This window comes from Galeopterus variegatus, unplaced genomic scaffold (genome assembly GCF_000696425.1).
Source record: "Galeopterus variegatus unplaced genomic scaffold, G_variegatus-3.0.2 Scaffold2181, whole genome shotgun sequence".
In the NCBI taxonomy this organism is placed as follows: Eukaryota; Metazoa; Chordata; class Mammalia; order Dermoptera; family Cynocephalidae; genus Galeopterus; species Galeopterus variegatus.
Genome location: NW_007728292.1, coordinates 97,776 through 122,011, shown reverse-complemented (window position 1 = coordinate 122,011; position 24,236 = coordinate 97,776). Strand labels below are relative to the sequence as shown.

Genomic DNA, 24,236 nt, shown 5'->3' with positions numbered 1-24,236 from the left:
AAAAAAAAAAAAAAAAAAAAAAAACAGTCTCTAAAGATAATATTTCATCATTAGCATATCAAGTTAAATCTATCAGCAAAGGCTAAGAGCAATTTATATATACATGAAAACAAATTTCAAAAGTTACATTATAAGAAATAATATATAAATTGCATTCCCACTTATTCTAAATATCTAACACTCATTGCTGGAGAAAAATTTAACTGATAAAGGAAAGCTAAGCTAGTTGTTAACATGGGTATGTTGGATGGGGAGAACACCTTTCTAGCTATGAAAGATCTCACAGCAGACAATGACTCTTTCAAAAGAAATACTATAGGCTTATATTTTTTAAATAATACATATTGTTTGCTAAAGTATCCTACATACACAATTTGCTTGCTAGTTAACACACACACATTACTTAAATGTTGATTTCAACAATAGCAGCTGTCAAATTACCCCCATCTGTTAAGCATTAGACAAAATTCAATTTCTACTTCAAATGACTTCAAAAATAACTGCTTCGGTATGACAGATCAAATAATACAATTGTGATTCAGTTTTCGGATGGGGCTACCCAAATAATAAATATTTTTACATTACTAATATATTCTCTAAAACTAAAAATCTGTACCTAGCTTTGTATTAAAAGACTGTGTATTGTTTATTTTGAATCCTCAAATATTTTCTACAGATAAAAATTTTTTTACACAAGTGATTTAAATGATTTCCAAACATTTAATATTCAGTGTCCATGAGGGTGTGGAGAAATGAGTATTTTCATATACTCTTTATGAGTCTACACTAGTATAAAAAATTTTAGAAGCCAATTTTACAATATCTATCAAAATGTAAAATGTGTGCACCTTGACCCATATTTAAATTTCTGGGAATTTATCCCAAAGATATACTTCCATAAGTACCCAAAGATACATAACAGAATGTTCTCTGCAGCACTGTTTGCTATGGAGGAAAACTGGGAACACCCTAAAAGCTTGTCAAAGGGGGTCTGGCAACGGGGTTTAGTTAAAGCATGGTATAATGGAGTAAGTTGCAGAGTTAAAATTAAGGACATGTATCTCCATGTACAAACCTTGAAAGTTATGCCAAATATATTATTAAATAAAAAGAAGTTGCACAATAGTTACCTATATTATGATCCAATTTGTATTTAAACAACCTCCTCAAATGAGTGGTTTTATCTATCTATACAATAGGCCCTCCAGATCTGTGGATCCCACATTCACGGATTCAACCAGTTGCTAATCCAAAACATTTGAGAAAAAAAAAACGTTGCATCTGTACTCAACATGTACGGACTTTTTTTTTCTTGTCATCATTCCCTAAATACAGTATGACAACTATTTACATAGCATTTATGTTTTATCAGTATTATAAGTAAGCTAGGGAGGATGTGCATAGGTTAGATGCAAACACTACTCCATTTTATACCAGAGATTTCTGCATCCCCCGAATTTGGTATCCGCAGGAAGTCCTGGAACTCCCCAACCCCCGACAGACTTTATATGTATGTGCAATAAAGGATTAACCTTGTCCAAAGAAAGATTTGGCCTTTGGACAGAAAGATTTCTCCAGCTCCAACCTTGGAATGTCCTGCTTGATAAGAGTATCTTTGTTTACCTGGAGGCCTTGGATCCGCCAGATATTCTACACTAACAATGTGATTTATGGTAGGAGGTCTTGGGCCAAGGGGCATCTTCTTAACCTCTGGAGGGGCTGGAGTCTAAGATCAGGCACATGGGTGGCCAACCATATCTATGTGATCAAGCCCAAGCTTTAGATACCAAGGCTCAGGTGAGCTTGCCTGGTTTGCAATATTCCATGCATATTGTCACACATCATTACTGAGAGAAGTTAGCACTCTGAATGATTACAGTAGAAGAACACACCTGGAACTCTCCTGGGCCCTGCCCTATATGCCTTTTTCTGCTGCTGACTTTAATTTGTATCCTTTCGCTATAATAAACCATAACCATTAGTATATTGGCTTTTTTGAGTTCTGCAAATCCTTATTGTAAAGTATTGAACCTGGGGGTGACTTTAGGATCCCCAAACTTTTCAATATAAAATACATGCTTGTGTAAGCACAAAACATTTCTGGAAGAATATACATGGAACAATAGTAAGATAAGGAAGAAGGGAACTTTTATTTTTCAATATACGCCTTTTTCTTCTGTTTGTATTTTGCTCAAGAACACAAAAGAACTATTGTTAGCATGGCAACAAAGGGAGAGGAAGCCCTATCCTTAGTAAGGATATCTGAGAGACTAGAAGAAAGAAGAAAGAATAAGAGTAAATATACTCATTTATAACCGTGAATCGACAAAAAAAGTTAAATTGCGTGATTCATATTTTATTTACCAATATAGAAATGTATGAGGGTACTTCAAAAAGTTCAAAAAAAAAAAAAAAAAAAAAACAGAATTGAAAGGTAATACAAATTCTTCCATGAACAGAAAGTATAGGGAGGAAGGCAGTCAAGAGGCTCTGAGGAGCAAAAGAAAAGCGATTTAGAGAAAGGCTTGAAGAAAATTTCTTCGGTTCAAAAGTTTAATCCTGACTGAATCTGTTAACTTAAGATGGTTCAAAACACTATGAAAACCTGTCTTTATTTTTAAAAAACTACATAGTGAGATCTATCTTATTGCTTAAACCAAAAAGTACCTTAAATTAATATTGTTTATATAAACACACTCTCTCTCACAAACACATACACACACACATATATTATGTTCTCTGAAACTAAAAGACCTTGCAACGTGCTTCTAAAAACACTAATGTGAATTAGAAAATTCCACGAGATCAGTGTAAGTACATTAAATAGGAAAATATGTTTTCAAAACAATTGGTAGGTTAGGGAAGAAAGGCCAAGTAAAGTAGGTTCAGTTACTTTCTGTAATGTGATTTCTAAGTGCAGGTGTTTTCAAACCCTACTACCTCATTTATACATCATTGTTTCGGAACGAGGTTTTTCAGAAAATATATTTCCAAGGTAACCAAAACTTACTCCTTTTAAACATTAAACATTTTTATACAAGCAAAGGTTTTGTTTCATACTATTATATTTAAATAAGTTCCTTTTCAGTATGTTACATTGCCACCTACTGGTAGATTAAAAAAAAAATCATAAACATATTACGCAAAAAAGTAGATAAAATTTTGGAACTGTCCAAGCAAGCCTGTCTCAAACCCATGACCCAGTGGAACCAGAAGAGATAATAAAATGATTACTGTCACTTTAAGCCCTTAAGGCTTGGGGTGACTGTTATGCAGCAGTTGAGTTTAAAGATGAACACTACTATTTAACAACGCTGGTCAGCTCTAAACATGTTTCCAATCTTAATACCTGCTCCTGATTTCCCAGGCTTCGGACCTACTAGTCCACTCTACTAGTTTATGACCTCACCTCATTCTTAAGTCTGATACCCAAAACTGCTTGTCTGTCTCTGACATTTTGCTTCCATCGTGAACTTCCATATGTTACACCGAAACCCAGATCCTTAAATACTGTTACCATTTATTTGATTCTTCACTACCACCAATTTCCCCCAAATAATTTTTTATCAATTTTCCCCTTAGAGAAGAAAAATTGGGCAAAAAAAGAATGCATGTTCTGGAAAATTGAGTGTTATGTTTAACAAATCCCTTCTAATAAATTTAGAAGTACTTCACAGATCTCGACAGTTTAAACTTAGGTAAGAAAAATGATATCTAAAAGTTACTACTACCACTAAATCTTAAAGCTTACTATAATTTTAACATATTTCTCTTACTATATGTTATACATGATGAATAGTGTGAGATTCTTGTTGCTGTGCAGATGGTTTCCCAGATATGGCAGACCAGTTATCGCTAATACTCCTATATACCCTGGAAAGGAAAATACAGTTAGAGCTTCAGTTTCCCAATGAAACTACTGGAGAGACCAAAGCCTCCCATAGGTTCTAACAAGGGTAATCTAGGTATTTATTTTTTTAAATTAATAAAACAAAAAATAAAACCCAATGTAGAACTTACTTAAATAGGTAAAAGGCATCTATTAGGAAGAAACCCACAGCTAACATTATACCTAATGGTGAAAGACTGGAAGCTTTCCCTGAGATCAGAAACAAGACCACTGCTCTCACCACTTACATTCAACACTGTACAGGAAGTTCTAGAAAGGGTAATTAGGCAAGAAAAAGAAATGAAAAGACATCTGGATTTGAAAGGAAGAAGTAAAACTATCTGTACTCACAGATGGTATGATCTTTTTATTTATTTATTTTTTTTGTCTTTTTTCGTGTCCGGCAACAGATCGCAACCCTCAGTGTCGCGCCCGTACCGGACCGGGACCGGCAACGGGATCGCAACCCTCGGCGTTGCTCCCACACCTCGCTCAGCCAGTGAGCGGGAACCGGTCTGCATGTGGGATCCGAAACCTCGGCGGGAGCACCTCCGCGCTTCCCAAGCGGCGCACTAGCGCAGTGCGCCACCGGGCCGGCCCTGGTATGATCTTTTTATTTATTTATTTTTTTTGTCTTTTTTCGTGTCCGGCAACGGATCGCAACCCTCGGCGTTGCTCCCACACCTCGCTCAGCCAGTGAGCGGGAACCGGTCTGCATGTGGGATCCGAAACCTCGGCGGGAGCACCTCCGCGCTTCCCAAGCGGCGCACTAGCGCAGTGCGCCACCGGGCCGGCCCTGGTATGATCTTTTTATTTATTTATTTTTTTTGTCTTTTTTCGTGTCCGGCAACGGATCGCAACCCTCGGCGTTGCTCCCACACCTCGCTCAGCCAGTGAGCGGGAACCGGTCTGCATGTGGGATCCGAAACCTCGGCGGGAGCACCTCCGCGCTTCCCAAGCGGCGCACTAGCGCAGTGCGCCACCGGGCCGGCCCTGGTATGATCTTTTTAATAGAAAATCCTAAACAATGCACACAAACTATTAGAACTTATAGACTCACCAAAGTTGTAACATATGAGAATATACAAAAATCTGTTGTATTTCTATATGCTAACAATGAAAAATCTGAAAATGAAATTAAAATAATTCATTTATGACAGAACCAAAAAGAAAAAATATTTTGTAATAAATTTAAGAAGTATAAGATCTGTACACTAAAAACTGCAAACATTATTTAAAGAAATTAAAGCAAGACCTAAATAAATGGAAAGACATGACATGTTTACAAATGGGAAGATTTAATATTTTAAGCTGGCAATACTCCCCAAATTGATCTACAGATTCAATGCAGTCTCTAACAAAATCTCAGCTGGCTTCTTTGCAGAAATATAAAAGCTGATTCTCAAATTCATATGGAATTGCAAGAAACACCAAATGGCAAAACAATCTTGGGAAAGAAAAACAAAGCTGTAGGACTCCTACTTCCTGATTTCAAAACTTACAGCAAAGCTACAATAATAAAAAGTGTGTTGGCATAAAAATATAGAGGTTGAGCATCTCTAATCTGAAAATCCAAAATCCAAAATGCTCCAAAGTTTGAAACTTTTTGAGGGCCAAAATGACACTCAAAGGAAATGCTCAACTAGTTAAGTATGTGCAAATATTCTGAATTGTGAAAAAATACAAAATTTAAGACACCTCTGGTCCCAGGCATTTCAGAGAAGGAATACCTGTATAAAGCAAAATAGAGAATTGAGAGTCCAGAAATAAACACATACATCTATGGTCAACTGATTTTCAACAAGGGTGCCAAGATCCTTTGTAGTGGATTGAATTATGTCCCCCCAAAACTCACTGAAACTTGAATTCTGTCCCCCAAGTTTTACATATTAGAAACCTTGCCCCCACTTTGACTGTTAAGAGGGTGGGAAATCCTATTATGGTAATTGGAAGGTAGAGCCTTGATGAGGTCATTGGATTGTAGGACCGTGCAGTAGTGAATGGATTAAAAATGGTGATCAGGGGCGTGGCTCTAAGGGCTTTAAAAGAAGAGAGAGTCTGTCTTTCTCTCTGCTCTCTCTGCTTCCACCATCTTGCAATGTGAAACCCCCGAGTCACTGCTGCCACCACCAGATGGACTTTGGACTTCCCAGCCTCAGAAACTGTAAGCAATAAACTTTGTTTTTCTTCATAAATCACCCAGTTTCAGGTATTTTGCTATAAGCAACAAAAATGGACTAATGCACCTTTCACTGGAGAAAGAACAGTCTTTTCAACAACTGGTGCTAGGACAACTGAATTATCAAAATGCAAAGAAAAAAGAAGACAGACCCCCCCCTACATCACACCATAACAAATATTAACTCAAAATGGATCATCAACATACATGTAAGAACTAAAACTATAAAACATTTAAAGAAAACATAGGTGCAAATACTTATGACCTTGAAAAAATATTTGTGACCTTGAATTAAGCAACACATTCTTGGATATGCACCAACACATAAGCAACAGAAGAAAAAATAGATAAATTAAACTTCATCAAAATTTTTAAAATTTGTGTATAAAAAGATGATATAAAGAAAGTAAAAGATGACCAACAGAATAAGAGGAAAATTAGCAAATTTTATATATGTGTGTATATATAAAGGTTAAGGGTACGTATACATAAAGAACTCTTACAACTCAATAATAAAAAGAAAAATAACACAATTAGAAAATAGACAAAAAACTTAAATAGACATCTCTCCAAAGAAGATAAACAAATAGCCAACAATCACATGAAAAGATGCTTGACATCATTAGTCATGAAGGAAACGCAAATCAAAACCACAATGAGAGGCCGGCCCGTGGCTCACTCGGTAGAGTGTGGTGCTGATAACACCAAGGCCACAGGTTCGGATCCTATATAGGGATGGCCGGTTGGCTCACTGGCTGAGCGTGGTGCTGACAACACCAAGCCAAGGGTTAAGATCCCCTTACCGGTCATCTTTAAAAAAAAAAAAAAAAAAACCACAATGAGATACCACTTCACACCCACTAGGATGGCAATATATATATACACACACACATATATAAAACAGACAGATAATAACAAGTGTTAGCAAAGATGTGAAAAAAATAGGAACCTTCACACACTACTCACAAGAAAATCAAACAGTGCAGCCACTGTGAAAAAGTGGTATTTCCTCAAAAGGTTACACATGGAGTTACTATGTGACTCAGCAATTCCATTCCTACGTATACACCCAAAAGAACTGAAAACAGAAGCTAAAATAAAAATCTGCACATAAATGTTCATAGCAGCATTATTCATAATAACCACTAACTGAACAGATAAACAAAATGTGATTATTATCCATACAATGAAATATTATTTGGATCAGCTTTGAAAACATTGAGCTAAGAGAAAGAAGACAGATATTGTATGATTCCATGTTTATAAATGTCCACAAGGAATAAGAACAAACCAAACCCCAAATCAGTAGAAGAACAAGATCAAGGGTTTGGATCCCTATACTGGTTAGCCACCAAAAAAAAAAAAAAAAAAAAAAAAAAAAAAAAAAAAAAAAAAAAAAAAAAAAAAAAAAAAAAAAAAAAAAAGTAGAAGGAGAGAAATAACAAAGGTCAGAGTAGAAATAAATGAATTAGAGATTAAAAAAACACAAAAGATCGATGAAACAAAGTGGAAAATATAAACAAAATTAATAAATGTTTAGCTAGACTAATGAAGAGAGAAGACTCGAAATCAAAAATGAAAACGGAGACATTACAACTTCTACCACAGAAACACAAAGTATCATAAGAGACTACTACAAACAACTATATGCAAACAAACTGGAAAACCTAGGAGAAATGGATAAATTCCTGGACACATAACAACCATCCAAAATTGAATCATGAAGAACACTTAAACAGACCAATAACGAGTAATGAGATTAAAGCAGTAATAAAAAGTCTCCCAACTAAGAAAAGCCCAGGACCAGACAGCTTCACTGCCAAATTCTACCAAACATTTAAAGACGAATTAATAACAATTCTTCTCAAACTCTTCCAAAAATTGAAGAGGAGGGAATACTTCCAAACTCATTCTACAAGGCCAACATTAATCTCATACCAAAACCAGAAAAAGATAGAGCAAAAAAAGAAAACTACAGACCAATATCTCTAATGAATACAGACTCAAAGATCTTCAACAAAATACTAGCAACCAGAATCCAACAACACATTAAAAAGATCATTTACCCTGATAAAGTGATTCATCCCTGGGATGCAAGGATGGTTCAACATATGCAAATCAACAAATGTGATACACCAATCAATAGAATAAAGGAAAAAAAGCATATGATAATTTCAATACATGCAGGAAAAGCATTTGATAAGATCCCACACTGCTTCATGATAAAAACACTCAACAAATTAGGTCAGAAGGAATGTATCTCAACACAATAAAGGCCATATATGACAAATCCACAGTCAACATCATACTGAATGGACAAAAATTGGAGGCTTTTCCTCTAAGATCTGGACGGATGCCCATCTTCCCCACTCTTATTCAACACAGTATTGGAAGTTCTGACCAGTGTAATAAGGCAAAACAAAGCAATAAAGGGCATCCAAATAGAAAAGGAGGAAGTCAAACCATCCCTAATTTGCAGATGACATGATCATTTACACAGAGAACCCTAAAGACTCTACCAAAAAATTACTAGAATAAATGAATTAACTATAGTGGCAGGATACAAAATCAGTACACAAAAATCAACAACCCTCCTATATGACAATAATGAAAGACCCAAAGAAGAAATCAAGAATGTAATCTCATTCACAACAGCTACCAAAAAAATAAAGTACCTAGGAATAAATTTAAACAAGGAGGTGAAAGATCTATACAATGAAAACTATAACACATTAGTGAAAAAAACTGAAGAGGACACAAATAAATGGAAAAATATCTCATGTTCATGGGCTGGAAGAATTAACATCATCAAAATGTCCATGCTACCCAAAGCAATTTTCACATTCAACGCAATCTCTATTAAAATACCAATGACATTCTTCACAGAAATAGAAAAAATCTTAAAATTTATATGGAACCACAAAAGAATAGTAAAAGCAATCTTGAACAAAAAAAAACAAAGTTGGAGGCATCATGCTTCCTGATTTCAAAATATAAATAAAGCTATAGTAACCAAAACAGCATGGTACTGGCATAAAAACAGACAATGGAACAGAATTGATAGCCCAGAAACAAACCCACACACTTACAGCCAACTGATTTTTGACAAAAGTGCCAAGAATATACAATGGGGAAAGGACAGCCTCTTCAACAAATGGTGCTAGGAAAACTGGATATCCACATGCAGAAGACTGAAACTAGACCCCTATCTCTCACTATACACAAAAATCAACTCAAAATGAATTAAAGACCTAAACTTAAGACCTGAAACTATGAAACTACTAGAAAACATAGGGGAAATGCTACACAAAATGGGAGTGAGACTGCAAAGGCACAGCAACTAAAGCAAAAATATACAAATGGGACTACATCAAACTAAAGTTTCTGCACAGCAAGGGACACTATCAACAAGTAAAGAGACAACCTACAGAATGGTAGAAACTGTTTGCAAACCACACATCAGACAAGGAGCTAATATCCAGAATATATAAGGAACTCACACAACTCAACAGCAAAAACCAAATAACCCAATTAAAAAAGGACCTGAATAGACATTTCTCAAAAGATGACAAAGAAATGGCCAACAAGCACATGAAAAAAATGCTCAAATCACTAATCATCAGGGAAATGCAAATTAAAACCACAATGAGATATCATCTCACCCCAGGTTAGAATGGCTGTTATCAACAAGACAGAAAATAGCAAATGCTGGTGAGGATACGTAGAAAAGGGAACCAATCCTCCTACATTGTTGGTGGGAATGTAAATTGGTACAGCCACTGTGGAAAACAGTATGGAGGTTCCTCAGAGAATTAAAAATAGATCTACTTGACGACCCAGATATCCCACCACTCATAAAAGTAGAGAGTAGAATAATGGATACCAGAGGCCAGGAGGGGACAAATGGGTACAAAATTATGATATCTACTCTAAATGAATCATTGAGCAGTATATGCACATACTGAAACAATACACTTGTACAAAAATGTACAAGTAAATGTTAAAAATAAAAAAAAAAAAAAAAAAAAACTCTAGCCATTACATTATACATGGGAAAATACAGATTAACACTCAGGTTACCACAATGATTGATAAATGCTTAAAATAACTAATGACTTAAAATAAATAATTAAACTAGTTTTATGACACAAACAAAAAAAAACAATTATAGTAATGAGGTTATAAACAGATAACTCCATTTGTCAAAACCCACTAAACTCTGCATTACAGAGTAAACTTTAATATATGCAAAGAAAATAAAGGAACTGACCTATTTAAGTTTGGAAAATGATGTTTTAACTGGAAATTATAAAGCTACAGACAAAAGCAATCAGAGAAACACAATACTCTAGTTGGTAAATTTATTTCTCACAGGGGTATGGATTAACAATTCTGAAACCTCTTTACACATATAATGAGGTGAACAAATAAGAAGAGAAACTGGTGAACAATACCTTAATCAAGTAATGAAAGTCAACATCACTTATGATGTCATGTACTATGATATCATGTATCCCCTGATATGATGTGACAAAAAGGGTACTTCACCTCTGGTGTATTCACTCAAAACCTATAACCTCAGTCCAATTACAAGAAAAACAACAAACTCAGATTAGTGAAAACTACAGAATAGCTGGGCAGTATGCCTCAAGACTGACGAGATAATGAAAAATAAAGAAAGCCTGAGAAACTCATAGACCAGAAGACACTGCAGAGACATGACAGCTAAATGCAATGAGGTACCCTGGGTGGAAAAACTTGTGAAATACAAATAATTTGTTTGAAATTAAGTTAATAATAATGTGCCAACAATGTGTCAACTTATTAGCTTTACTTTGGTATGTATTAATTACATCATTATCTAAAAAAAGAGGCAAAGCCATGGATTCTAAAGCCTACAGCTACTTTGACAATGACAATTACCCAGACCTCCTCAACAAACATAAAGCCTCAATAGTGACTTAAAAGTAATAAGATACATGAGGGAAAAATTGTACACATAAATTAATAATCTTAGATAAAAAACTAATTTTAGTTTTACATATAGTACAACTTATTGCTTTTCCAAGTGGCAAAGAAGAATCAGATATCTGGCTCTCACATCAGATTACTGTCACATAAGGATCAACAGTATTACAAATATTAACCTTCCATAGTGATGGCCCTTTAAAAGACAGGAGATGAGCAAACAGCAATTCTTCTGATGACACATAGTTTGGATAAAAGACTTAAGAACTGTTTTCAGACTATAGAGAGAACTTTTATCACCTAATATTCAGACAATTGGAAGAAATCTTCAATTGTGACTCTTGCACCTGATATATTTTTAACTGTTTACAAGGTCTTCCCTGAAAACCCTAAATACTCCCAGACTCAGCAAATAAATTCTGAACAGCTGGCACCATTAAGGATGATTGATACTATAAGAATCAAAAAGAAGGCAAAAACATGAAGGATAAGTGAAACAAAAACCAGGGACTTAGTAGGTGATCAGTTAGTATTTGTTAAATAAAATATAAACACATTTTTATTCAATTTGCTTCTTCATGTCAGTGCCTGTTAATTAATGCCTTACCTGGATCAACCAATGACTTGTTAAATATTTCTTTAAGTTTCCGACTCTTCACATTCCTTCCTTGAGCAAGATTTCTGTACATCTCATAGCCTATGATCATAACACCACCATCTTCTTGCCACCTCTGTAGCATGTAGCTTCTCTCCTGAGGACGTTTCACAGTTGCTAATTCAGAGACCTTTTGTAAGAAAACAAGGATTTTTAAAGTAGCTATTTAAAACGTACACATAATAAATATTCCCACTGAAATATACATCACTGAAAATTAATTTTCTTTTAATAAATGAATTTCATGTAATTATTTTAATAATAGAAAACATTTAAAATATGATACCTCAAGCTTTTCATCATCTTTTAATCCTTCTTGCCACTTCTCAAATTCATTCATCCAATTCAAAGCAGTATTAAGAGGGCAAACCACTAAAGCAGTGCTGAAATCCAATTTGTCACACAAAAGAACTGTATGAAGAAAACTAACCACCTACAAGAAAACAGATTAAGCTGCCATCTTCATTTAAATATCCACAAAAAAGTTAATAAATTAAGTAATCTTACAACTTAATAGTTTCGTTTTGTTTTAAACAATAAAGCAACCAACCAAAAGATCATAATTTCCAAAACCAGGCAAAGTACAGGGAAAGAGATATAATAATAAAAGGAGAAAGCTTGACTAGCTGATGTATAAAATCCTTCCAACTCTAAAGCTCCATGTTTCTATGATCAATCTGAATAATACGAATATAAGATGTCACCACACCAAAACAGATACTAAGTCTCTGGTCTACACAGAATGTCCCTACAGCCTTTCAGAAAATACCATTGCCCAATTAGAAGAGAATTGTATTATACAGTACTTTTCTATTTTAACATTTTCTGACTCACCAAATCTATAATAATTACCTTATGGTTTAAAATTACATATAATTTCATTAATTTCACATCTTGCTACAACTCCTGCCATTTAGAAATGCAGTGTTTTCTACAGTGAAAAGTACTTTCTCATTACTGTAGCATCATAGACAGTTGGAAGTTGTAAAGGAAGTTATTTTCTGCCTCAGAGTCTTTGCAGTTGTTTTTGGCTATACCTGTAACCTCTCTGTCTCACTTCATTAGTATCTATGCTCAAACATCACCTCCTAAAAGATGCCTTACCTAAACTTTCTTTGCTCCCTTAACAGTTAGTATCTGAAAGTACATATTTCTTTTTCTATTTAATTAGTATCACTCTCCACCACTAGAAGATAAGCTCCTTAGGGAGGGATCTTGTTATTCTTGTTCACTGCTTTATCTCCAACTCCTTCAACTAGTACATACTAACATATGCACAAAACAGGATACTTTCATATTCTTTAGTTCTTACCTGTAAAGTCTTACCAAGACCCATGCAGTGAGCCAGAATGCACCCTGAACCTGGAGATTTCTTTGTTTTCTTCACAGACTCACAACAGCAATCCCACATAAACTGAACACCTAAAAATGACAGCTCCATTAAGTTAAATTTAAAGGTCCAAGTTTAAAATCTCCCTTTACAAACATATCAAAAAATAACCAAAACTTCTAAGAAATAGCATTTTTTCTTTTCTTTTTCTTTTTTTGTTAGAAATAGCATTTTAAAAAACACTCAGAGCTAAAGAATTTCTTAAATGTAAATGGGGTTTTTTTCTGCTAAGGTAAACTAGAAATGAAACAGTAAACATAAGCACACAGTAACAGGGTAACTTACTTTCATTCATCTTATCTAAGCTATCACAGAAAACATTCTCTATTCCCTGAGATGGTTCAAAGGGACACAAGAATACTCTAAAACAGAAAGTTTATCCAGAGAGGAAACAGCTTCCTATTAAATATACCTTCAACTTTATTGAGCCAATCAGGAAAAAAACTCAGGAGATAATTCATCATTTCTCCCTTTATTCAATAGTAAAGATTTACCAAGAAAGGGGGCTGGCAACCCAAAGAGTAGAAACTGTAGAACTTCCCTTATGAATTAATTCACATAATCACTCAAAAGTGACTGATTCCACTCTAACAAAGCAGAGGGTAGGGATAGTTTGGTATCTTTCTAATACCAATGTAGGAATACTATTTAAAAACATACCTGGAAATGCTCAAATAGCATTCCTGAAGAAGGCTTTTAGCTAACTCTACCTCTTCCCACTCCACACCTACCATTATAGCCAACCACTGTAGACTAGGTGAAATCCACTTGCTATATATACCCATTTATAAGCAGCACTTTCCTTCTCCTTTTATAACACTTATTGTGTTTGCAATCACCCAATTTTGTTCTTCCTCATTTGCTTATGAGCTCCATAAGGGATCACGTTTTTTTTCTGCTCACCAATGTACCTCCAGTGCTTAGCAGAATGTGAGGCACACAGGAGACACTCAAATATCAGTAAAATTTAACTAAAAATTATTGAATCGTCTAATAGTTTCTTACCATCTACTTGATGGGGTTTTAATTTGATAACCATATTTCTATGAACCTGCACTAAAGGTTCTTTGGTTTCTTCATCTTCATCTAAAACCAACTTGGTTGTTATTGGACATTTGGTGGTTGAAGCATCTTCAATTTCTATCACCTACAAGAAAGGGAGTTGATAGTTAAGCCCATAAAAACCTTTAAAGCAATGGCTGAGTGAGTATCAGTCTTTCCAAGGGAGATTTTCCAAAACATAGACACATCTACTCTCATATCACACATCCAATATTTCGGTTCAATAAGGCCAAGAGAGAGTCCAGGTTTACATGTTTTCCAAAATCAGAAACCTCCACAGGACTTTAAATCACTGTAGTAATGCCAGTAATTTAGTTCAATGGTTCTCACCCTGGATATCTCAACATACATACATTAGGTATAAAAAAAGAAGTGCTCCAAATTAATCTATGGCACCACGATTAAAATGTGAATAGATACATGGCTCCCAACCAGGGATAGTTCTATTCTTCTAGGATTTGAAAATGTACAAAGGCATTTATGGTTGTCAAAGTGACTTATCAGGGCTGGTACTTAATGAAGGAGGAGGGGAAGGCAAACGTAAATTTTCTACAATTGAAAGACTGTCCCAAACAATAACTGTCCTGTCCCACCCAAGATGTCACCAAGACTCCCACTGAAAAACACTAAATATATGATGTGAAAGGGAAAAACATTTAGAAACACTGGTTCCAGAACCACAGGCTCAACAAGCATGATAAGAATATATAATACCTTATAATTACAAAAGGAAAACAATTATCACAAGTTCCTTATTTAAAACTTAATTAGACATACATACATATGCACAAGTGTGTATGTGTATATATATTTCTTTGCTGTCTTATCCTAATCTCTACCCACTACATGGTATACTCAATAACTGTAAAAGGTAGGTACAAGTATTCCCATTTCACAGATGAAAGAAACTGAGGGGCACATAAGTTAAATAACTTGTACAAGATCATACAACTATTAAATATTGCAACACTGAGATTTATACCTAGAGAACTGGCCTCCAGAGTCTACGTTCTTAATTACTACAAAATACTAATTTAATAAAGGAAATGGTGGACAGTTTTATGGTTCTATGAAAAGAACTAAAGACTCAATTTTAAAATTATAAACATTATGATATTTAATGAATAAAATTTTAGCCACTTTTTTTTTATTTACAATTCTAACTAGGAACAAATGAATTTTGTAATGTTCAATATAGAAATCTTCAAACATACACCAAAGTAGACAGAATAGAATGAATCCTATTACCTATCACTCAGCTTCAAAAATTATCAACTTATGGGCCGGCCCCGTGGTGCACTCGGGAGAGTGTGACACTGGGAGTGCAGCGACGCTCCCGCCGCGGGTTCAGATCCTATATAGGAATGGCCGGTGCGCTCACTGGCTGAGCGCAGTGCGGGTGACACCACACCAAGGGTTGTGATCCCCTTACCAGTCACGAAAAAGACAAAAAAAAAAAATCAACTTATAGCCAGTTTGTTTCACTGTGGCTCCCACACATTCTCCAACTCCCGAGATTCTACATATTATTTTGAAACAAACACAAGTATGCAATTTCATCTGTAAATGTTTGTAAATGTCTCTTTAGAAGGATGCTCTGTCTTTTTAAAACCTTAACTATACTGTCATTATCAAATCTAAAAAAATTACAAATGAGTGATAGATTTATAATAAATTATTTGAATAGATACTGTACTTATATGAAATAATAAGTGATATACAAATTAAGATTAATATTGGGAGACAGTGTGGTGGAGTATAACTAGCATAGGCCATATAGATCCAAATTCCATCTGGCCAGTTAGCTCAGTTGGTTAGAGCATGCTGCTGATAACACCAGGGTCCAGGGTTCAATCCCTTTACTGGTCAACTACCACAAAAAAAAATAAAGATCCAAATTCCATTTCATCGACCTACCTAAACTCTCTTAGCTTTGTTTCTGCATCTGGGAACTGGGCAAGATTATAAATAGCCTTCACAGGGTTGCTGTGGAGATTAAATAAGGCAATGTACACAAAGTACCTCACATAGACTAAGTATCCACTAAATTATTATTGTAATGTCCTAGTTTGAATGTGTACCAGCTTCATACCACTGGGATATAGCAATTAGATAAAAATGGAAAATTCCCTAAATGTCTTGTTCTGCTTGAAAAGTGTGGTAGGCAGGATCCTAAAATCGCCCCAAGATTCCCACTCTTTGGTGTAAACACCCTGTATAATCCCCTCCCCTTGAGTGTGGTTGAGACCTGTAAATATGATGCAATATCATTCTCACAATTGGGCTACTAATCAGTTGACTCTGATTAAATCAAAAGGGAGACTCTCCTAGGTGGTCCTGACCTAATCAAAGTGAGCTCTTTAAAAGACTGAAATGTTCTGTTGTTCTCAAAGTTGAAGCAAACTGCCATGTTGTGGAGAGAAGCCTAAATGCTATAACTGCACAGAACTGAATTCTACCACAAGTGTTCTGGAAAAGGACACAAAGCCTTAGATAAAAGCAAGTCCCTGATTAACACCTTCATTTCAGCTTGGTGAGACACTGAGCAGAGAAGCCAATAAAGCCGTGCTCAGCTAAGTCATTGCCAACTTCCTGACCTGTAGAACTGTGAACTAACAAATCTGTCTTGTTTTAAGAGGCTGTGTGTGGTAACTTTTTAATGCAGCAACAGAAAACTAATACACAAGGCTTTAATTACTATTTTGGAACCATGCATTCATCAGTAATTTGGATGATATTTCTGTTATTAAGTGCTGTCTTCGGGACTAGGGATTAGTGTATCTTTATCCTGAATGTAGGAGGAGAAAATTTGTAAAGAAAACATCCTCTTATTAGTGACTAAGTAAATGTGTTTATGTACTCAATCTATAATATAAAGAAAGTTTATATAACTAATAATAAATGGTAATAAAATAGGAGAAGAACTTAGGACAAATAATTAAGCTACAGTGAAAAAAAAAATACATGAAATGTATCCCACATCTGAATTGAACAGAGATAAGGGGAAAAAAAGAAAAATAAAAATCATTTGACCAACACATTAAAAAGCTGAGTACAACATTAAAAAGGTTGAGACCAACTTTTGCTTTCAGTCATAATGGTATATTATCAGGGATCAGATTTACCCTCTTGCTGTAATCAATTAGAAAAGTAGGCAAAATATATGAAAAAAGTATTTTCACACATTGGACAACAGGAACCAACAGGACCCTGATTCCTGAAAGTAGGAAAATCCTGAAAATAGGAAAACAAGAAAAGACCTATGTGTCCCCTGAATTGGTGCCTGAAGGTACATTCCAGAACTGAGGAAAGGGAGATCACAAGCAGAGCACTGGAGGTGTGCTGAGTTAAGGAGACAAAGGTCAGGCTGGGATGGCTGGAAGTTGTGGTACAGAAATACAAAGAAAAAGAACTATACAAAAACACCTCCAGAAATCAAGACAGGAGTCAGAACTGAATATTAAAATGCACACATGGAGTCAGGAGAGAATATTCTCCAGCTTTAAGATTTAATGCCTACCCTGCTGAGTTTCTGACTTGCTTTGGGCTAGTTACTCTTTTCTTCTTTCTGTTGACCCCTCTTAGAATGGGGGCATGTATCCAATGCTTATACCACCACTGTATCTTGGAAGTAGATAGTTTATTTTGATTACATAGACGGGACCTGGGAATTTGGACTTTGGACTTTTGAGCTTGTGATGGAACAAGTTAAGACTTTGGGGCCATGGAGATGGAATAAATGTATTTGTAAGTGAAAAGAATATAAGCCTTGGGGGTCCAGAATGAAACGCTATGGGTTAAATGTTTGTCCCCTCCAAAGCTCATGTTGGAACTTAATCCCCAATATGATATTTGAAAGGTGGGGCCTTTCAGAGGTGATGGTATCATGAAGACTATGCCCTTGTGAATGGATTAAAACATTCATGGATTAATTTGTTAAGGGTTTAATCGGTTAACAGGGAGGAGACTGGTGGGTTTATAAAGGAGAGCAAATGAGCACATAAGGCACTCTTCTCAGCCCTCACTATGTGACACCTTATGTCTCCATGGGATCCCGTAGAGCTGTTCAAACAAACTAATCAAACCCAAGAAGGAGGCTATGGGAACCCTAGTTTACAGCTGGTTGGTCAGAAGTTCCAGAGGCCTGGGCTTGCAACTGACATCTGAAGTCGGGGAGCAGCCTTGGGGACTGAGCCCCCAACCTATAGGATCTAACACCATCTCTAGGTAGACAGCATTGGAGGACACCCACCTGGTGTCCACTGAGAAATTGCTGGCTTGCATGCCAACGGGAAGAAATACCCACACATTTGGGCACAGAAGTCAGTCTTCTGTATTGCTGATTGTTGCAAAAGAAACAGTTTGTGTTTTGTTTTTACTTAACACTGAGATAAAATTCTTATTGAAATATAAGCAAATGCACTACAACAATATATAAAAGGAGTAATATACCACAACCAAGCCAGGTTTATTCTAGGAATGCAAGACTGATTTTCTAGACCACTCCAACAGATCAGATGCATTAAAAATCATTTGAAGAAACTATGTCTATTTATAATTTAATTAGAGCACTCAGGGGTTAAAAGCAAAAAAACAAAAAAGAAAATTAAAAATATAATTAAAAAAGAAAAATAAATGACAGACTGGAAAGGAATTAGCAAAATGTTTTTCCTTTACAGACAACACAATTGTATACATAGAAAATCCTGGGCCGGCCCGGTGGCGCACTGGATAGTGTGCCGCTTGGGAAGCGCGGCGGCGCTCCCGTCCGAGGGTTCGGATCCCACATACAGACCGGCTCCCGCTCACTGGCTGAGCGAGGCGCGGGAGCAACACCGAGGCTTGCGATCCCGTTGCCGGTCCCCGGTCCGGTACGGGGGCAACACTGAGGGTTGCGATCCATTGCCGGACACGGAAAAAAGACAAAAAAAAAAAAAAAAAGAAAATCTTAAAGAATTTACCAAAAAAACTACTAGAACTATTAAGTAAATTTGGCAAGGTCTTAGGACACAAGGTTATTATACCAAAATTACTTTTAATTGCATTTGCCATAACATCAAAAACCATGACCTACTTAGAGATAAATTTAACAAAATATGTACTAGACCTGTACAAAACATTGCTAAGAATAATTAAAGGAGATTTAAAGAAATAGAGAGGACACTATATTCACGTAACAAGAGACAAAACACTGTTAATATGTCATCTCTGACCAAACTGAGCTAAACATGAAACCCAATTCCAATATGTATCCCAGGAGGATTTTTGTAAAAATTGACAACATAATACTAAAATTTATATATATTTATTATTTAAATTTATTTATTTATATACAAATAAATAAAAAGATAATAACTACTGACTAACTTTTCCCCTTTTAAACTAACTGCAAAAATATAAAATTTATATAAAAAATACAAAGAACTGAGAATAGCCAAAATGATTCTGAAGAAGTGGAACAAAGTTGGAGGAGTTGCACCATGAAAAGAGACAACCAGACTTAAAGTTTGTCTTAGTGAAATGCAAGAGAAAGTATTACCACCCATGAATATTTCTGTCAAAAAAAAAGAACTGAATATAAATCTGATCAAGCCTCTCCATCCAACTACCAGATTATAGGAAATACAGGAGCCAATGATACTACATCAGAAGGATGCAATCAACAAAATTCAGAATACAGGAAATTCTACACAAATAACCTGGTTTCCTAAACAAATGAATTGTAAGAATGAGGAAAAAAAGGAAAGAGCAAATGGAAAACTATACATTAAAATAGATAAGAAATATATTTTCCAAATGGAACAGAATATGTAGCTGGACCTTGTTAGAATCCTGAATCACACCAACTATTTTAAAAAACCATTACTACATTTGTGAGCAAATGAGGTAATTAAATATAATGGTACTGTTAATGTTTAAAAGGTCCTTATACTCTAACAATATATTCTCAACTATTTATAGACAGAATGATATGATTTCTGGGATTTCCTCCAAAATAATCTGAAGGTAAGAGAAAAGATGAAACAAGATTGGCCCTTTGTTAGTAATTGCCAAAGCTGGATTAATAGACACATGCAGGTTTATTATACTATTCCCTCCACCTGTGTATTTGAAAATTTTCACAATATAAAGTCCATTAAAAAACTGAAATCCTTTATGGATTTAATAAATAATTTTTAAACATTTTTCTACCCCAAATACACCACAATCATTTTGGTGACCATCTAAGAATCTCAATTCTTTCCATGTACCTAATTATATTAATACCCTAATGAGGATTCTTAAGAAATACTGCCAGTAGGAAAAAGCAATTGTAACTAGAAATTTGTGGTTGATTACAACACTCTACTCTTGAAATACATCTATGAAAGTCATATATCAAATAAAAGAAACCATAAATAGAAATAAATTGGTTACCTCTCTCAATTTCTCTCTCTCGCGCTCCCTCTCAGCAATACGTTTTCGTCTCTCTTCCTCTTCCTTAAGAGCATTTTGTGTCTCTGTTCTTAGTTTATCATCTTTAAGAATCTTTCGAATTTTCTTTCTGCCTTTTCCAGGAGACCTGGAATCATCGTTTTCATCTTCTTCTTCCTCCTCCTCCTCCTCCTCCTCCTCTTTTTCTTCTTCAGAATTACTCTGTGGAATTTAAATCATTAGAGATAAACAATACAAAGGTCTTTATATCATATTTCACTACTTAATATACAAAGAAAAGGTGAAAGAAAACATGCTTAGAAGCTTTAGAATTATATTTAGCAATAAAGAATAGTGTTAAAAAAATTAAAAATGGACTAGGGACTGGAATAGATATTTCTCAAAAGAAGACATACAAATAGCTAATAAAAATATGAAAAGATGCACAACATCACTAGTCATTAGAAAAATTCAAATCAAAACCATAATGAGAAATCACTTCAAACCCATTAGAATGGGCTTTTTTTTTTTTTTCCTTCCTGACCTGTGTAGGCCAGGAAAGATGGCTATTATTAAAAAAGAACAAAAAAAGAAAAAAACAAGTGTTGGTGAGGATGATGAAAAATTAAAACCCTGGCACATTGCTGGTAGGAATGTGAAATGGTGCAGCCACTATAGAAACAGTGTGGAGGTTCCTCAAAAAGTTAAACATAGAATTACCATATTATCCAACAATTCCACTTTTCCATATATACCCAGAAGAATTATAAACAGGTAATCAAACAGATATTTTTATACCCATATTCACAGCAGCATTCTTCAAAATAGCCAAAAGGTGGAAAAAAACCAAATGTCCATCAACAGATGAATGGATAAACAAAATGTGGTATACACATACTATGGAATATTATCCCAGCCTTAAAAAGAAATGAAATTCTAATACATGCAACAACATGGATGAACCCTAAAAATATTATGACGACATAAGCTGGACACAAAAGAACAAATATTGCATGATTCCATGTATATGAGGTACTTAAAATAGGTAAATTCATAGGGACAGAAATTAAAATAGAGGTTACCAGGGGCTGTACTGGTAGAAGAGAATGGGAGTTAATATTTAATGGGTACTGAATTTCTGCTTATGAATGTAATTAAGGCCACTGAATCATATACTTTAAAATGTTTAAAAAGTTAATTTTTAAAAAATGAACACCCCCCCCCCAAAAGAGAATAGTGTTGAGAGAATCAAACATACTACAATACACAACTTTTACTTTATGTAAAACTGCCTATATACAAGAAACTCAAATTGGCTAATTTCATTGCCAGAAAAAAAATTTATTCACATATAAGTTATCGTTCAAAATAAAGTGTTTTATGTCTTCAGAAAACAGAACACTTCACATTACTTCCATAGTCCTATGAGTGTAAAATAATGAATTAGTATGGCTTAAAATTTTCATTAGAAATTAAGGTAGAGAAAAAATTGATAACGTCAAATTAATACTTCTACACATTTATACATTCAATAAACCAATACTTCCACAGTATAAAATGAAAATAAATTAGTAAAACGTAATTAATGAATGGAACACAGAGAGGTAACAGCATATTTACTATAGTCTACTGTACCAGTTATAATTCAAGCACATGATAATTGTCATTATTACCTTGTTTTCACTGGATGAATCTTCTTGAACCTTAATGCGTCGCCTTTTCTTTTTCTGTTTATAACTTCGCTGATTTTCTTCCAACTCTGCTTTCTTTGCAGACCTGAAGAAAATTTAAAATGCAAAATAAAATACTTCATGATGAATTCCCTTCAATAAATTATGTACTATTTTAGAACTTCTCTACCTCTGAGTGCATTACTAAAAACAAAGAGGAGAATGAAAAGAAAAAAAAAGAAAGAAAAAATCAGTAGGTTCATAACATATTCCAACAGAAGCCTAACCCTTAATTTTAATCCATAAATCAACATTTCAAGATATTCAGAGGGGAGGTTTTTGGTATATGAATAGAAAGATGAATGAAGGGACTTTAGGGCTGTTCTTCTAGTGAGAGATACAAATGGCAAATATACACAAAAAAAATTCATTAGCACTAAAAATAAGCACATAACAAAAGCTGAATATTATTTTCTTAATAAAGGTCACAGAGATTTTTAAAAAACAATAGCAACAACTTTTGGTGAGAAAAATATTTCTGGGCTTAGAAACTGGTATTCAAAGCTACATTAATCCAGACTGAAAAACTCAGAAAATAACAAGTATTGGTAAGGATGCAGAGAAAGTGGAACCCTTATGAACTACTATAAATGTAAAATGGTCCAGCTACTATGGAAAACAGTATGGCAATTCCTCAAAATACTAAAAATAGAATTACCATATGATTCGAATCCACTTCTGGTACCCAAAAGAACTGAAAGCAGGGACTTAAAGAGATATTTGTACACCATGTTCACAGCAGCATTGTTCACAATAGCCAAAAAGTCCATTGACCAATGAAAGAATAATCAAACATGGTACATACATACAGTGGAACATTATTAAGCCTTAAAAATTAGGAAGGAAATTCTGACACAGATACAACATGGATGAATCTTGAGGACATAATGCTAACTGAAGTAGGCCAGTCACAAGAAGGGCAAATACTATATAATTCCACTTATATGAAGTACCTAGCGTAGTCAAATTCATAGAGACAGAAAGTAGAATGGTGGTTGCCAGGGGCTGGGAGAGAAAAAAATGGGGGAGCAGTTGTTTAATGACTATTCAGTTTTGCATGATAAAAAGTTTCTGGAAAATATTAAGATTATGTGTTTATGAGAAAAGGGATGCTAGACAGTCAAGACAAAAAAAGGGCTTCATATGTTCTATATAGTCATAGTTTTAAAATGTATATATGATGCATAATTAAAAGTATTCTAGATACACTGAAAAATAAATAAAAAATAAACTGAATTTCTAAAGAGCCCTCTGAATAGTTAAATCCCAAAATATTAAACCAAGGTTTTAGAGAATTATGATGCATCACTTTTTGCTCTCTGTATTATTAATAAATAAAATAAAAATTATTATGAGAATAAAAAAAAAGTTTCTGGAGATTGGTTGCAAAAAAAAAGATGTGAATGTGTTTAACACTACTAAACTATACACTTAAAAATGGTTAAGATGGTAAACTTTATGCTATGTGTATTTCACCATTATTAAAAAAGGAATGTGCCATCCAACTCATAAACTTTGGGAAAGAAAAGAAAAAAAATGTAAGAAAAAAGGAATGAAGGACTGATATAGGCTACGACACAATGAACCTTAAAAACATTATACTAAATGAAAGAATCCATTCATAAAAGGACACATATTGTATGAATCCACTTATATGAAATGTCCAGAACAGGCAAATCTATAGAGATAGAAAACAGATTAGTGTTTGTTAGGGAAGAGGAGCATGGAGGATGGGAAATTATTGCTAATGAGTATGGGGTTTCTTTTTGGGGTGATGGAAATGTCTTGAAATTAGATAGTAGTGATGGTTGCACAACTTTCCAAGTATTCTGAAGAGCACTATATTCTACACTTTAAAATGCTGAATTCCATGCTACGTGAATTATATATTGGTTTAAAAAAGGTCTCATCATCTTACTATTCTATATTTCCCTAAGGTATAATACATT

The 24,236-nt window shown here is 34.6% G+C and overlaps 1 protein-coding gene and 1 non-coding gene across 6 annotated transcripts in view; one reads left to right on the top strand and one right to left on the bottom strand.

The window, feature by feature from the left end:
• The window catches only part of ATRX (alpha thalassemia/mental retardation syndrome X-linked), a 206,356-nt gene that overhangs the window by 92,795 nt on the left and 89,325 nt on the right, over positions 1–24,236 (bottom strand). For all 5 annotated transcript variants that reach the window (XM_008580865.1, XM_008580863.1, XM_008580867.1 and 2 more), the window contains 6 exons: positions 22,231–22,333; positions 20,561–20,779; positions 14,087–14,228; positions 13,004–13,113; positions 11,978–12,124; positions 11,644–11,821 (listed from right to left, as the gene is read on the bottom strand). In XM_008580865.1, coding sequence (XP_008579087.1) covers positions 11,644–11,821; positions 11,978–12,124; positions 13,004–13,113; positions 14,087–14,228; positions 20,561–20,779; positions 22,231–22,333 — 899 coding nt within the window. The remainder of the gene's footprint in view (positions 1–11,643; positions 11,822–11,977; positions 12,125–13,003; positions 13,114–14,086; positions 14,229–20,560; positions 20,780–22,230; positions 22,334–24,236) is intronic.
• TRNAI-GAU lies at positions 15,939–16,012 on the top strand. Its single transcript has one exon. It is a non-coding gene; the product is annotated as a tRNA-Ile (tRNA).